This window comes from Lissotriton helveticus, chromosome 6 (assembly GCF_964261635.1).
Source record: "Lissotriton helveticus chromosome 6, aLisHel1.1, whole genome shotgun sequence".
In the NCBI taxonomy this organism is placed as follows: Eukaryota; Metazoa; Chordata; class Amphibia; order Caudata; family Salamandridae; genus Lissotriton; species Lissotriton helveticus.
The window spans coordinates 1,258,831,920-1,258,848,070 of record NC_136067.1 but is presented as its reverse complement, the minus strand read 5'-3'; the positions used below and the strand labels follow the sequence as shown (position 1 = coordinate 1,258,848,070).

The 16,151-nt window shown below is 44.6% G+C and overlaps 1 protein-coding gene across 1 annotated transcript in view; it reads right to left on the bottom strand.

The window, feature by feature from the left end:
* The window catches only part of IGF2R (insulin like growth factor 2 receptor), a 1,933,894-nt gene that overhangs the window by 1,798,921 nt on the left and 118,822 nt on the right, over positions 1-16,151 (bottom strand). Inside the window, exon 3 of the mRNA XM_078648980.1 lies at positions 7,128-7,249. Within this exon, the coding sequence (XP_078505106.1) occupies positions 7,128-7,249 (122 nt within the window). The remainder of the gene's footprint in view (positions 1-7,127; positions 7,250-16,151) is intronic.

Genomic DNA, 16,151 nt, shown 5'->3' with positions numbered 1-16,151 from the left:
TATAAATATGCTGCTGATCGTGTACATGTATATGACTGGAGTGAGAAAATGTTTTAGGGAAAGGATACTCGACCAGAAGTCTGGTTTTAAAGACATTATATACATGTAATATATATCTATCTTCGACCAACTCCAGCACACACATTCATTGAGCCAGACTCCAACACGGCCATTCTAGTGATTCGGTAAGCTTTTTTATTGTTCAAAATTCAGGACTGTTACGAGTTTCAGCAGGATCCCCTCCCTTGTTCACACAGCGAGCTGATTCATTACAATGGCTTTTAAACTCAATGCAAAAAAACAGTTTGCCACATGGTACCATTGACATAGACAACATACTTTCTCAATGCACATGCTATGTTTCCCATTTTTAACAAGTTTCATTATTACTTTCATCATAATGCCTTTCTTTTTCTACACACTTTTTAAATCATGTTTTTTTTATTTATTACTTATTTTATACTTGCCTTAATTTTTCTGTTATGCTTAATTTTTTACGTATTTTTATTTTCAGTGTTCTAACTATCCCCTTCTCTACAACAGACCAGTCTACATCAGACCACTTCACTCCATGCCACCCAACTCTAGAAGATCCTACTCCACTCTAAGCCCCTCCACTTTATGCTCCTGTACTACACTCCACAACACGCTATTGTTCTCTACAATACGCCGCTTCACTCTATGCCACTCCACTCTAGAAAACTCTACTTCACTACATGCCCCCTCACTCTACTCCACTGTACGAGACTCTATTGTACCAGCCACCACAGCACTCTACTGTACAACACTCCACGACACTGTACTCCACTCTACGCAACTCTACTCGACTAAACTCCAGTCAACTCTACTGCACGCCACACCAATCGTCTGTACCTGCTCACAGAAGAAAGAGTAACTGAACTGGGGAGTCAAACAAAATCTGGAGCATCCTCAGGTCCGTGCCCTCCCAAAATAATGCATACAATAGTTTAAGTAATCTCTCCACCTTTCACTCAGTTATTAACAGCATTTCAAAACCTGGAGAGTTTCCTTGGGAGAGGAAAAAAGCTTTTATTCTTCCCCTATTGAAAAAGCCAACACAAGACCCCAAAGAGGTGAAGAATTACCGCCCTATCTCCCGTATACCCCTACCAGCAAAGGTACCAAAAAAAACATACGAACATACTGGAAGAACATAATGCTGGACTCCGCTCAATTTGCCTTTAGACCAAATCATAGAACGGAGTCTGCTCTGGTTGTGGCCACTGACCAAGTGAGAAGTATCTTGCATGCAGATGGGAAGGCTACCTTCATCTTATTAGACTCGTCGGCAGCCTTCAACAACGCAAACCACGATATCTTGATGCCCCGCCTGGTTGAAGTGAGCGAAAGATCGATGATGGTTTCATGGGGAGTAGTTGTGCAATATAAAGTTACTGAAACTCCGTTAGTGTTTGACTTGAATACTGAGAAAGGAAATATATTGTTCTGTTACTGGTGGTATTATAAACCAGATTAGATAAATGGGGAGGACAAAGAAAAAAACATGTACCCGATAAGTACAGTTTAAATGCAGATGAGGCCGAGGACCGAGATTAGGTTAGACTTTGCCGCGTATTTGCCTGCGCTTTGCTCTGGCTGCAAAGACATCTTGCAGCAATAAATACAGAGTTGTGCAACGGGGTCCCTTGTGAGCCTCTGCACAGAGGAATTAATGTCCATCCCTGTAGTATGAAGGTAAACGATTTAAAAGACCCAGCAATACGTTTATTGGATGGGGCGAACGATGTCAAAAAGATGGGCGCTGTATCTTTGGAAACAGTAATAAATAAAACAACTGGGGAGCAACGAGGTGTGACCTGGGAAGAGACAGCAAGACACAGGAAGGAGAGAGACTGCCTGCAGATGCACCCGTAAGGAGTGCTGGTTAGGAAAAGCAAACAAGCAACACAAGTTTAGAGCCTAAATGCTAGATGAGCTACTGAAAATAATTCTGGGCTCTTGGCTCTGTCCCAGAAAACACACTAAAGAGACAAGAAGAGATGTGGTGTAGCAGTCAGAGCCGCCAACTTCAGACCTGGGGACCACGGTTCAAGTCTGGGCCTTGGCTCAACATCCTGTGATTCTGGGCAAATCATTTAATCTCCCCGCAAATGCAAAAAATGAATGTGTAATGTAACTGGTACTCATGTAAAGCGCAAAGTACATTTTACTAAACTACAAGCATGAGACTTTAACTCATTATAAACAAATAACAATTACTCTTCCCTCACAAGATAAACCACAGAAAACGTGGTAAAATCAAACTACTTGCTGCAAGCTGCAAATTGTATTCAGTCTGTTTGTGGAGTTTTGCAGAGTTATCTCCTGGCTTTTGGTGGTATGTAACAGATCAGGTGGACTGGGTAAACAGTTTGAAAGAAGTGTGATTTGGTTCGAAGGCAGCGCTGAATAATAAAGGTGTAAAGCAACCTTCCCTGGCACTTGTAGCAAGCTCCTGCCACTGCTGAAAGCAAATCTGCCAAAAGGGTTTAGTTTGGTCTTGGAAGGAGGGGAAGCGCAGGTCATGGAGGGGTCTGGGTGAGAGACGAACAAGCACTAACGATGAGGAAGCAAAGACAATGGGGGAAGCAAGAAGAAAAAGCCCTTGCTGATGGATGCTGCTCGCACAACGTGCATTTTGAAATGGGACAAAGCTGTAAACTCAGTTTCCCAAATTCACATGAACCCAAAACTCCAAGTGGTTTTGCAGTTCTAAAAGTCACCAGCTGTAGCCATTGTAGAAGCCACTGTAGAAGTCTTGCCTTGAGGACAGTTCTTATAAACGCCTTAGAGTAATTGAAAATAAAGTAAGGTTTACTTCTTAGGTAATTGGTTTGGTAATAAGCAAATCCACTACAACGAATGAGCGTCCTATGATGCAATCGAACAAAATGTATTTAGGGCATATGACATCCTCGCTACACCCCTACTGGATTTGCTTAAAGCACCCTCCATTCAGACAGCTGAATGGAGCTCTCGGAGAGAGGGAAGAGTATGTGGCGTTGCGGCCAGAGAAGCTGACTTTAGAGCTGGGGAACCTGGTTCAAATCTCGGGATCGGCTCAACATCCTGTAAGCAACTCACTTTATCTTCCGGTTACCACAAATATAAAAAATATGAGAAGAACCAAATAAATGAAATGGTAAATTTAAATTCTGGAAGAAGCAGAGCAGCACAGTCACCAATAAGTAGGTAAAAAAATGGTGTTTGCTTGTAATTAAAAATAACAAAAAAGTTAAAGTACACGGAAAGGAGTACTTCGGCCTTGGGACACCGATAAGAAAAAGACACGGAGAACAGCAGGAAACGGTATGCTACAACCAATAGAAACGTAGGAAAAGTAAGCGGCAAGCACATGAACGAATGAAAAGGAAGGGGTCGGATGTAAGCGCCTTTTAAGACTTATATTAAGTACAATAAGATTTCGCAAGCACAGCACAAGCACTGTGCGATAAAACCAAAAAAGGGGGCAACGTTAAACTCTGCAGAGGCATTTTGTTTGCTAGGGGGTGAATACCAGTAAAAAAAGAGGGATATATCCGTAGGAAATAGGTGACTTTTTTAGGAACTTTTATGAAATAATTAAAGAGATACAGCATTATTTGTAACAAGGGAGTACAGTGACATAACATGATTTATGGTTCAGGCTCCCTGAACTTACATTTCACAGGCCACATCAGCAAAGACAGAATTTATTTCCTAGACGTTGAGGTTTTTATTTGTAACAACAAACTTGAGACCAAACTATTTAGGAAACCCACAGCTGGCAACACTGTGTTGCATGCTGCTAGTCACCATCCGGGACATCTAATACGCAGCATTCCCTTTGGGGGAAAATGCAGCGTATCTGGCGCATAAGCAGCACACAAGTGGAATGTGACTTAGCCCAGAAGGCAAGCAGAGACAGGTTTTTGGCCAGAGGTTATACTGAAGGCATGGTTGACAAAGCCATAAGCAAGGCCAATGGGTTCTCCAGAGCAGCGGCCCTATGCAATAAAAAGTCCAAGGCACCTGATGTAGTTGGTCAGGATAGTACACCTACAAGATTAGTACTGACATACAACAGGCAACACCAAGCCCTACGTAAAATCTTTAGAAATAATTGGAGCTTGGTGCGCAATGATCCAGTTATTGGTGATCTAATATCGGCTACCCCTGACAGTACATTCCGAAAAGCAAGGTCGATGAGCGACACATTGGTTAAAAGTAGTCTGGAATTGGTTGTTGAGAAATCTTGCATCAATTCCAGGAAGGGATTCGTCAAATGTTCTGTCTGCAAGGCTTGCAGACAAGGTATCAGTAAAACATCTTAGAGTCCCCTTTCAAGATGCCCTAGTCTCTATCTCCAAGTTGCTCACTTACAAGACCGAGTTTGCGGTCTATGTGCTGGAGTGCCCTTGTGATTCTTTGCGATTGACTCTGTCCTGCCACGTAGAAGAGGGGGTAATCGAGAAGCCCTTCTCCGCGCATTGTAAACAGGATACATCCTGGAACTAGACACTAAGACACCTTACGGTCTAAATGCTAGCGAATATTTCTTTACATTCTTATAGAGGAGCCGGTTCGCATTGATTTGCGCACTTGCTATAAGAATTTCTCGTTGTTTCAGCACCCATTTGTATATCTTTTTAGCTGATCTTTAAATTGTTTTTTTAGCACACACTTTTTTAATCACTTTACTGCACTAGCACTTTAGTATTTTTTAGACAATGAGGTTTTGTAGGATGCCCACTGGGGCATGACTACTACCGACGTTCATTTTTTGCACCAGCACTTAAGGTTATTTTATCGCTCAGTGGCAATTTTTTAACCCCTTAGCTGCAGCGGCTATTCCGCCTCAGCGCTAAGGGGGAGGCGGGGCCGTGCGTCGCTCCCGTACTCGTGACGGAACCGCTCCGTCACGGCCCTCGGGTGAGCTGTGCTTGTGACGGAACGGTTCCGTCATGGCCCCGCCCGCTCTTTAGAACGTCAGCACAGGTGCGGAATTTGCGCCGCGCAGGCGCGGCGAGCGGGCCATGACGGAACCGTTCCGTCACCAGCACAGCCCACCCGAGGCTCGTGACGGAACGGTTCCGTCACGAGCATGGAAAGGGGTTAATAGAAACTTTGTTATTATGTAAAGTGTTTATGTATATGTTAAATTGCCTTTTGTATTCTATGCATGTTTGAAATCAATTGATACAATATTCTATGCATTTTGAATATTCCGATTGGTTTTATTGAGAAGCTTAGCCTATTTATGTGTAATAATCGTTGGTCAATTATCTTTTTTGCTTATTATGATGAAGTATTACCCACTTGGGTTAAATCACATTTTCATGGTTTAAGCAAATGTGTTGTTTCAGGTACTTTTACGACTTTTTTAAAAAATTCCTGAATTATTATTATAATTTTCATACGTACCTAATATTCATGATGCAATGTTTATTATGTATTGCATATATTTCATGTTACCAGTGCCAGCATTTTTTTTAACTTAGGCACTTGCCTAGTACTCACAAATGTTTCCTATATGTGTATTCGACATGTGCTGTATGCTAATTACGATTTCACGCACGTAGCACTTTAAATTTTGCCCTTTCCTCCACAAGCGTCATGTGATCATGGCCTCCTGAAGACCGAAACACATTATGGGGCCCGAAGGGTATTAAATAAAGTAAAACTCACACCTCTTAAATGTTTTGGATGCATGCAAGTTTAATCCTCAGAGGATCTGGTCATGCCTTGTTTAGGGTGAGCTGAATTGTCCAGTGTCGAATATGCAAGCCAACATTACTTTAGATCATTATGGGATAGCAAAAGTTCCCTCAGACTTTGCTGACAAATCTAGGCAGCAAGAACCAGGTTCTTGGACAAAAAAAATTAGAAGCGGTTTCTGTAAAAAACAGAATACAACAGAAACACTGTGCTTATTAGGATGATCTTCACACTAATGCCAACTGTAAGGAAACAGGCTTTTTGCAGGCCACCCCCCCCCCCATTTCTGCCCCCATTTGGACCTACTAGCTGCTGTTTTTTTAGACTCAGAGTCCACGGAGGCCTGCTAACCGACCTCAGTAATAGCGTTCTAATCACTTAGAAAGTGTATTTTGAATTAGCTAACCCCAATTGGCAGAGAGTGACTCACTTATAAGTCCCTTGTAAATGGTACCCAGGGCACATAAGGCAGAGTCCACCAAGGGCAGCAGCAATGATTTTGCCTCAACGGGTGTGTAACAAAGTACAAAATGGCTCCAAGCCGGCCACTGCAGACTGGAAAGGCAGTGGTAACACTGCTAGTTTAACTTTGCCATTCAAACAGATGGCAAAGCCCCTACTTCCCTTAACAATATAAGTAAATATCCCCTAAGGAAGGCCTATCGTGCCCTAAGGCAGGAAGCTGTATAATATTAGGTGAAATATGGATTCTATATACCTGTCCTAACAGCAATACTTCCCAATTGCTGTTTTGCTGTGGGAGAGTCAGTAGCCCCATTGGCTAAGAGTTTCCCGCTGACCACTCAACCCGGTTAACTTCTGAATAAAACTGAGATGGGTACTGGAAAGTAAAGAAACTGAATATAAATTGTTTAGAAGAGGAATATTCCCTGGAGAGCATAGTGGTCATATGCCAACAACCTACTTCTATAGGAAAACTTCTTACAAGTAAGGTTTGTTATGCGTTTTGTGCATTTTATTCTCATTTAGAAGTAAATCCTGTTCTCAAAAAAGAACTAAGATTTCAGCAATATCAGTAAAATGACAAGGTGCTCCTATGTAGAGATAGCAAAGTACAAGTGAATAAAGTGAACATCTAGTACGCAAGTGCTGTATACAATAACAATATATACATGTGACTGACGGGGACAATGTGATGTCAGAGGCAAAAATATATTGTCCGATGGGGTGGAGAATTAGGGACTCAACCCCCCCCCTCTACCACACCAAAACAGTATTCTTTCTCCAAGATCACATTTCTGAATTCTGCTTCAGGAATCCCTCCATCACCCAAATACAAATTACTGAGAGGCACAAATATCAGGTCTGTTCTTTTTATAAAACTAAGTGGGTGGAACATGAGATACAACATACACAAATTATTATTTCTTAGAAGGATTTATACTGACCAGTGATTTTCCACAAATGAAGTTGATGTTACTTTGGATCGTATGCTGCACGTCTGTTGGGCAAGTAACTGAGGTGTTGAAAACCAAGAGTAATTCGGAGTTTGTTTTCAAAGCTGCATCTCCTGCAAAAAGATGAACCAGCCAACAATTGCCTGTTAACTGGTGAAGATATGAACACAATACATTGTTATAAGAGCATGTTAAATGTAGCCACTAACAGGACCTGCGGGAAAGCGTAGCTCGTGTCCAGCCCACAAACACATGCACATTGTTATTTTTAAACTAAAAAAAAAAATCCAGGACTTCAAATTTGAACTCTGTGTTGCAACCACAATTGTTGAAAATGCTGGGCTCTTTTGAAAAGAATCCCAGAATAATAATCATGTTTACCAAGGGACTATCTAGACTTGACAATCCACCATTTAAAATGTGCAACATGCTTACATTCGAGTCATCAAGCTTTCCTTCTTTTCTTCACTATGGCTTTAATACTTTGGGATTGGGTGTGAATAGTAATGAGATTCTGAATAACTGAGCAGCCTCTCGTTTATTTTACTGTATCAAGCTACCTCTACAGACAACTCAAACAACCTGTCATCAGGACTGGCTGGGTGATGGACAAAACTCAATGCACAGTTTGCTATTTCGTGAAATGAGAAGGTGTGGAAGCACCAGAAAGGCGCCTTTGAGAAAAAAAAAGTCAGTGTCTCTCTGTTGCCAAACAGAGAGCTGAAATCAGATAACTTATTACATAGTACTGTTAGCCCACTTGTACTAAAGTCTCTGGTTTGGCAGACCTGTATGATCAACTAGAAAGTTCTGTTTTTTATGTAAAAAGTGGGGCTTCTTCTTTTCTGTGTCTAATATATACCAGATTTAAAGCTGCCTAGATTGCAAACAAAGCAAGTTTAAGATTCGTGTGAGAATACATGGTAAATTTAATGCATTTAGAAATAGCTTAGAAGGAAGCGTTCCTAGATCATGTGAGATGACCTATGTAATTTTTCGGAAATCCTGTGTTGTTCATAACGGCCCGGGCAGTTCTATTTGAATAAAGGCTTACATCATTTGCAGATAAGAAGCCAATGCCAGGGCAAGTCAGGAGAAACTATATGCCCCAACCTGCAGTTGTCCGATTCTAAAATTAGTATGAGGTTTTATTGCTCAAGAAGGCTGAAAAATATTCAAACAGGTTACATTCTTAATGTGGTACATGTGGGCTTGGAAGCATTCTGTGGTCAAATTAGAAAATTGGATAAGATTCCAATGTTACACTGGATTTCAAATCCAATCTGAAATTAATGCAGTTTGAGCTGCAGCAAGTTCGTTTGCAAAGCTGGTATTAGAAGTTATGTATGTTAAATGGGTCTGAATAGGGACAATAACGATTGCGGAGAGGATAAACTGAACACATTTCTTGTAAGCTCCATGTCAAGCAGTGAATGGAAGTTAGTCTTAAGGTTTTGGTTTTAGGTGGGGGCCCCAGCACGTATTACTGGGTACCGGCACTTTTCCTGATCAGACATTTCTTGAGAGCAAGAGAGAGAGAAACACACAAAGGGGAAAGAAGGAGCAGAAAGATGGAAACTCAGTCACAAAAGGGAGAAAGGAGAAACCTGCAATGGTGAGATGAAAAGGAAGGGAGTGGATGATTGTGGATTGAGGTGGGTTGAAGACTAAGCAGCCTTAGTATTCAGTTGAACAAACATTAGCGCCGGCTGCAGGTATTTTTAGGCACAGCTTTAGGCACTTGCACTCATTGTTTTACAAATTAAGCACTGGAACTCACCCTGTCTGCATGTGAAGGAAGCACTGTTAAATGCTAGATTCCAGCCAATTTAAAATTTCCTCACAAAGGATATTTTATTTCACAAATTATGCCCAAATGAGATCCAGTAGAGAGTGGAAAGGGTAAAAGGGGAGGAAATCAGGACGCACCATATGTAACGGACTCAATTCGGGATCATAGAGGGATACTGGAAAATGATAACACAGAATGGGAACAATCACCAACCCAAAACCTTGTGTAATGGGAACAATAGACGCATAGAATTGAGCCAAGAAAATAGTGAAATAGTTGATATTATTTATGAGAAAATAATTGGAGCGATGTGCATTTGGCCAAGAGAATACACATTTACCCAACTGTCAGCCAACCTGAATAAATTGCACCTGTTGACACACTGGACACCACTTAGAGGGAAAGGACATATGAAATATCTGAGATCCATTCCTTGAATTTTTGCAGGAGCTCTCTCACCGGCAGCTGCCTGATAAAATATGAATAGAAATAAAAATGTATACAGGTTGCTGGGGAAGACTGCGATTTAGAATTCCTGTGGAGTAAAATATATACCAGTAAGTGACACGAATCAGGTGAGTGAATGAAAAGACTGTAGTCCACCCTCAGTTGTCAAATAGGTTTATTTATATGTATGTAAACAAAGTACTAAGTAAAACCAAAAGCAATAGTATCACTGATGGCCTAACAACTCTGCAATAATCCAATTTCTACTATAAGTTTATTTGCAATACAAGTTCCTAATCCGTAACGTAAAGGCACATTCGGGTTGATCCACATAAGTGGGTAAATAAAAATGAGACATTTTCTAACAAAGGAATTTTCACATGGTTGAAGCAATTTCTAACTTTGGTGTATAAGTAAGTATCCACTTAAAAAATGCATCAATCTTAGTTCACAGGTACACTTACATGCGTAAAATGTATATATATGGAACTTCTACCAGGTGGAAAATCTATATACAGAAATGTGATGCTCATCCTCGTCCATTCCCTAGCTTGCAGCAATTACATGTGTGAAGCCTCCCGCTTCCCCAGACACCAAACCCACTTAATTCAATCATATAAAACGCTCTCGCCCCACCACACCTTCGTTTTTTTGAGTCTCCTTCACTTACTGCAACCACTGTTGGCGCCTTGCTGACCGTCGTAGTTTCAAAGTTTCGTGTTATTAAGGATATGGATCCAAGGCTGTGGCTACAAAACGTGGCTCTTCAAGGAAAGGCAGGTGGATTTCAGAATCGTTGATTTTGGAAACATTTCTAAGCAGAGAGAGCTCGTCCATTATTTTCAGGAACGATTCGGCTGGAACGAGCCGTGTTGCTCGAGTGCGCCCTGCTGCAGAGCAGCTGAGACTCACGTCAGGTAGTGATGCCTTGGCGGAATCAGGCGGTCCATTGCAGCAGGGGCACTGCTTCTGGGAACGGGGTGACGATTCATGCCATTCATCTCTCATGGGAGGCGCTGCCATTATGAAGGGCACAGGGGAAGCAGTGCTTCCCTTCCAGAACCTGCAGGGTCCCGTTTGGTATTTTTTTATTTTTTTATTTACTTGCAATGATTCTTGCCAATTTCTGATTGGATGGTCTAATGCTGCCAGTTTCAGGGGCCTTCATTGGATTACAGTGTCTGTCATTGGGTGAATGCTGTGAACTGTACCCATTTGAGGGTACTATCTGCTGGGCTTTGCGTTTCTAAAACTCATTGCAGAATGAGGTCTGGCAAGCATACTGTGAAGAGAAAGCATGTCATTTATTCTTAATCTTCCTCAGCTACAGCTGATCGATTACCTCCTTTGCTGCTGCAGTCCGAGGTGCAAGATATGATTGAGGTTGCAGTGACAAAGGCTTTGGAGGCTTCCAATAGGGAGAAGGGGGGCAGGTCATGTTGTCTCTGGAATCATCATCTTCAGGCTCAGATGGGCCCTCTAGGTCTTCAGGCAAATATCTGCAGAGAGGAGATGTGGGTCACGGTCTCCAGTACACCAGAATCTGCTATTTATTCCTTTTCATATGGATAATGAGAAGGAGGCTTCATCCCCACAGTACTTTCATATAGATAATGAGAAGGAGACTTCATCCCCACAGTACTCTAAACCCTGTACCATGGTAATGCCGTTCTATGGTGCAATCAAGAATATGGTGAAGTCTAGATGGAAAAAGGTAGATAAGGTTCCAGGCCCAAGGTTCCTACAGAAACTTGAGATGCTGCAGTGTGAAGAGGTTTTTCCTAAAAATGTCAAAGTGGTCGCGATATTGGCAACTCTAGCTGGCAAGACCTCCATTAATCCAAAAGACTGTACCCCAACTTATCCTTCAGACAAAAAGATCGATCTGGATTTTAAAAAGTCATTTGTTGCAGAGCAGCTTGCTCTGAAGGCCAGCCTATATGCAGCATATACAGCAAAATCTTCGGTTCAAGATTTAGATCAGTTGGCAATACATGAGGGGTCCGAGTGTTCAGAACCGTTATCTGGTATGGAGCAGCAATCCAACTTATTGGCCGATATTTCGTCAGATATAGTCAAGGCTACTGGAATGTCCTCAGGGGTTTGGGTGGCAGCCAGATGCCACCTCGGGATGAGGGATTGGAAGACGGAAGCAGTGGAGAAGTCCGCCTAAATGAATATTCCTTGTAAGAGGAATAAGATGATTGGCGAGCAGCTAGATTCCATGATTTCCAAAACCTTTAAGGACAGTAAACATACCCTGCCGTATAAGGGTAGGTCTGACTTGAAAAGATTCTGATATCAGAGATCCAAGTCTTCACTTCGTAAGGAATTCAAGGGGTACTCTTTCAACAAGCGGAAGTATCAGTCAAGGCATTTTTCACCAAAGAAAGATTCCAAAAAGAAGGGGCCAGTACAGAAGCACTACTGCGAATTACGGTGGATTCCTGGTTGGTAGGAGGCTTCTTCATTTTGTGGAGGTTTGGCGTCAAGCGGTCACAGACAAGTGGGTTCTCAGTGTGGTCAACAAGGGCTATGCAGTACAACTCTAAAAGCTTCCCCATGCATGAGGATCAAAGTCATTCATCTCCATGCATGGAGTCCAAAACGTCACGTTCTGTTCCAGGGTGTGGACCTACTGCTCCAAAAGAGGGAGATTAATTAGATTCCTTCAGGAGAAAGAGGCTTAAGGGCCTATTACATTCTCTTTCTAGTACAAAAGATTTCCGGTGCATACAGGCCGGTGCTGGATTTAAAAGGGGATCAATGCTTGGGTCCAGACTCTTTATTTATGAATGGGGACATTGCAGTAGATTATCTCTCTTGTAAGGCCAGGAGATTGATTGGCATCCATAGAATTGTAGGATGTTTATCTCCATGTTCCTGTCAAACCCTCTCATCAAAAATGCCCTAGACTAGAGGATGCCCATTATCAGTTTCGGATCCTTTCTTCCGGGCTCAAATAGTCCAAGAGGATATACGTCCTCAGTGGGGACCCGCCCGCTGTACCCCAGGGCTGCCCTATATAAATTACCACAGTGGGTGGGCTTTAAATATCTGGGGGATTTCGTAACGTCGGACCAAAAACTCAGCTGCGACCACAACCTGCTCCCACCACTACAAGGACCAAAGCGAGATATAATAGCCTGGAAAGCGCTCCCTCTCTCACTGTTGGGCAGGACGGCGCTGTAAGATGATGTCCCTGCCTCGTTTCCTTTATGTGCTCCAAAACTACCCTGACCCGGTACCTACGCGTTACTTCAGGGAAATCGAGGGCCTGCAGAGGGACTTGCTGTGGGGAGGGAAATCTTGTATTGCACTTAACAAACTCACCCTTAAATGGTATGACGGGGGGGGATCAGTCTTCCTGACCTTAAGAAATACTACTGGGCGGCTCACCTTGCGGCTATTAATCACGGCACATATTGCTGCATAGACGACCCTGGCTATACCATGGACTGGTGGCTCCTCCCAAGAGGGAATTAAAACAGAGCCCTTTATTCTAGACCCCAGCGATTCCCCCCTCACTGGGCCGACTAGACACTCGGTACAGGTCTGGCAGGCAGCAACTAAAAGCCTGGGATGGGAGCGGAAACTGACGCTAGCAACACCCATCTGGGACTCAGACGTTAGGGGATCTGTGGAAGTCGAAAGGGATGATAAATGGGATCTCATCTGGATCTCGAAAATCGGAGACATGTGGGTGAAGGGCGACGTGGTGACATTTGCCTCCCTGCAACAGAAACACGAGCTCACTAACCCAGAATACTTTTGTTACTTCCAAGTCCGCCATGCTCTACAGTCTCACCTAACTAAAGGTTCCTCCCTCCCCCAGAATCCTCACCCCTCCTATATAGGCTGCTTGATGGGCACTTACCAGAGAAAGCAATCTCCCTGACCTACTGAATAAATAACACTGCAGACCCCCTCCAGAGCACCAGGACGAAGTGGGAAAGGAATGGCTCAAATTGGACGACGAGGAGTGGCAGGAGGCACTGGCCTCCCCAAGGGAAGTTGCAATATCGGCCAGACTGTGGCTCGTCCAGCTCAAAATACTGCACAGGGTGTACATCACTGGACCTTGCCTGGTCCGCATGGGGAGGGCACCAGGGGGGAATTGCAGATGACTGTGATCATGAGGGCAAGTTTATGCATATACTGTTGGAATGTGATTGTATTCAGGTGTACTGGCGCCAAATACATGCTGTCCTTAGCGAAGTGTTGGAACTTGTCATCCGCCCTGAAGCGAAGAGATGCCTTTTGATTGTATGGGAACTCACAGTCCTGAGCAGTAAGGGTAAGATCTGGGTCACACTAGGTCTCATGGTAGCAAAGAGAAACATCGCTCAGCTGTGGGGAGCCGCAAGCCCACCCACCATAGCAGAATGGATGAAAAACATGGAGTGGTGTATTTTCCAAGAAATAAACTGCATATCGGGTGAGAGGCTGTCCCAAAAAGTGGTCTCAAATCTGGGGTGCACGGATGCCTACCGGGGGAATATCTGCAGCCCTCCACGCAATTCCCTTCCTGATGACTTGACCTCACCGTAAATGCTGTAACCCACGCTACATCATTGCTCTGTCCTTGTTGCTAATGTGATTACTACTGTATTATTGGATTAATTCCTCTTGCCTGTAAATTATCATGCCGATTCAGGTTTAATAAAAAGAACTCTAGGGGAGGAGCCAAGCTCGCGATCGTAATGGTCGCTTCGTAGCTCGGCTCCGTCAGCCATCCGGCCTGCAACACATATCCTGCCCCAAGACGACACACTCGAGCGGATAAAGATGCGTGAATTATTGCTCGTACTCACCGTTTGACCTGGAGGCTCCTGCGTGCAGTGATTCCGAAGTTCTGCCCCCGGAGAGAACGGGGCCTCCATGGAGTCGGGACCGGGGCCTCGCCTACTGGACTCAGCCTGGCGGTGGTGTCGATGATAGCCCCGGCCGAGAGAGGCGCCTGACAGCGAAGGGCCGTTGTGCGAGTAACCCGGTGGATCCGGCCCAGGCCTGCCGCGGCGGCAGTGGAGCTGGTGCGGGGTGCGGCGCTACGAGGACTAATCGTGTGAGGGGATGCCCCCCGCCACTGTCCCGTCCATCCATCCATCCTGGAGCCATGCGCCCGGACTCTGTTCGTAGACCGCGCAGGTGTTAGTGCGGCGGACCCCCGACTTTGGCGGCTCTCCTTTCTGCACCAAGGCTGCCATTAGCGGGGTCCCCCCCCCTTAATTTTTTCCCTTTGTGTGCCGGAGGAGATTCGTATCTGTGTGCCGGCTTCGAGAGCCGTAGAGAGTGGTGTCGCGGCTGGAATTACAAAATGGCGGCCAACGACCTGGGCTGTGGATATCCCCAAATCGGTGGACCTGAGATGTTGGACGGCACGGAGACCTTGCTGTGTGAGCATGAGCCTACTATCGGTGATGTTATCAACGCCTTGCGATCCCTGCACGCGGCCTTGATATCCGGTGCCCCGGGGGAACCTGTGCGGTCCGCCGCCATCTCGGATGGACGGCTACTCACGGTATCCTCTTGTTTCGATGGAGCCGCTACCTCGCCCCCCCTGGTCGCGGCGAAGATTACTGTCGCTGCTCATCGACAGGTCTGCACTCCGGTGGCATTGGAACCTTTGGTGACTCACTGTTTGGAGTTTGGAGACTTGGACCCCGGGCTCGGGCCTGTTCCTGTCCGAGCACCCAATGAACATGGTGGACTGTTGTCTATCTCTGCTTCGGTGGGGTCGCTGTCCTGTGCTGCGGGGGAGCTCCGGTTTTTTCAGATGGCGAGACTGAACTCCTGTGTTCTGTGGCTCGGGTTAATTTTCCTGGGACACTTGAATTATATACCCGGACTTCTGTTCTCTTGTCTGTTGATGGACCTCCCTGATCTACACCTTTGTCTAATATCTCTTCATTCGAGTGCTTTCTTCATACTGAGTTGCCTATTTCCTGCCGCTATGTGGTGGGTGGGTGGTGGTCACTAAGAAAGGCCTGGGGTGAGACAACCTATTCCCGGTGGATCGCCGGGGTACAGCTTAGCGGCGGACCGGCCCGTACTCATGGCGTTGTGGGTGACCCCCTAGTGTGTTTTTTACGATTCTCGAGAATGTGTCGCTCTGGTTTTAAAATGTTACGTTTGTATGGTTGGGCGGAGGATTGGGGCCGAACGTATTGTTAATTGATCCTTTACTCCCCCTCCTATTTCCTTCTTGTCTTTATGTTTTTTGTTTTCGTCTTTCATTCCTTTTTCTTTTGTCTTTACTACATTTCGGGTTCGGTTTAGGGTGACAGGCACGCTGCTGGGGGGGGGGTAGGCCGTAGCCTTCTGCAGGGGTGCTGGGTGGGTTGGGACTTTTTCGTTGTCTTCCTTTTAGTTCTATGGCCCTTTTGTGTCTCTTTATAGGGGTGCCGCGTCTGTCCCTGTCTCCCATGGGCTATGTGGGTGGGGTTTGCATACCCGCTGCTTCCTCTATGGGGCTATGCTGCATTTTGAACGCGACTCTCACGCCCTCCTTATTATTAATGTTCCCAATCCTTAAGTGTTTCTGCTGTGGGGTACTGGTATCAGCGCGGTGTTCTTCCCCTTCAGCTCTGTTTTTCCTCTTTCCTTTCCTTAAGGTCAATATGGCGGGTTAGTTTTCCTTTACGATGTCAATATTCCGGCTCCTGTTTTGTCTCTAATATGCTAATGGGTGGTGGGTCTGAATGAGACGAGTGAAACTAATTATTGCTTTGATTTACTGATATTTGCTCTTACACTGATGTGCGTTGCTACACCAT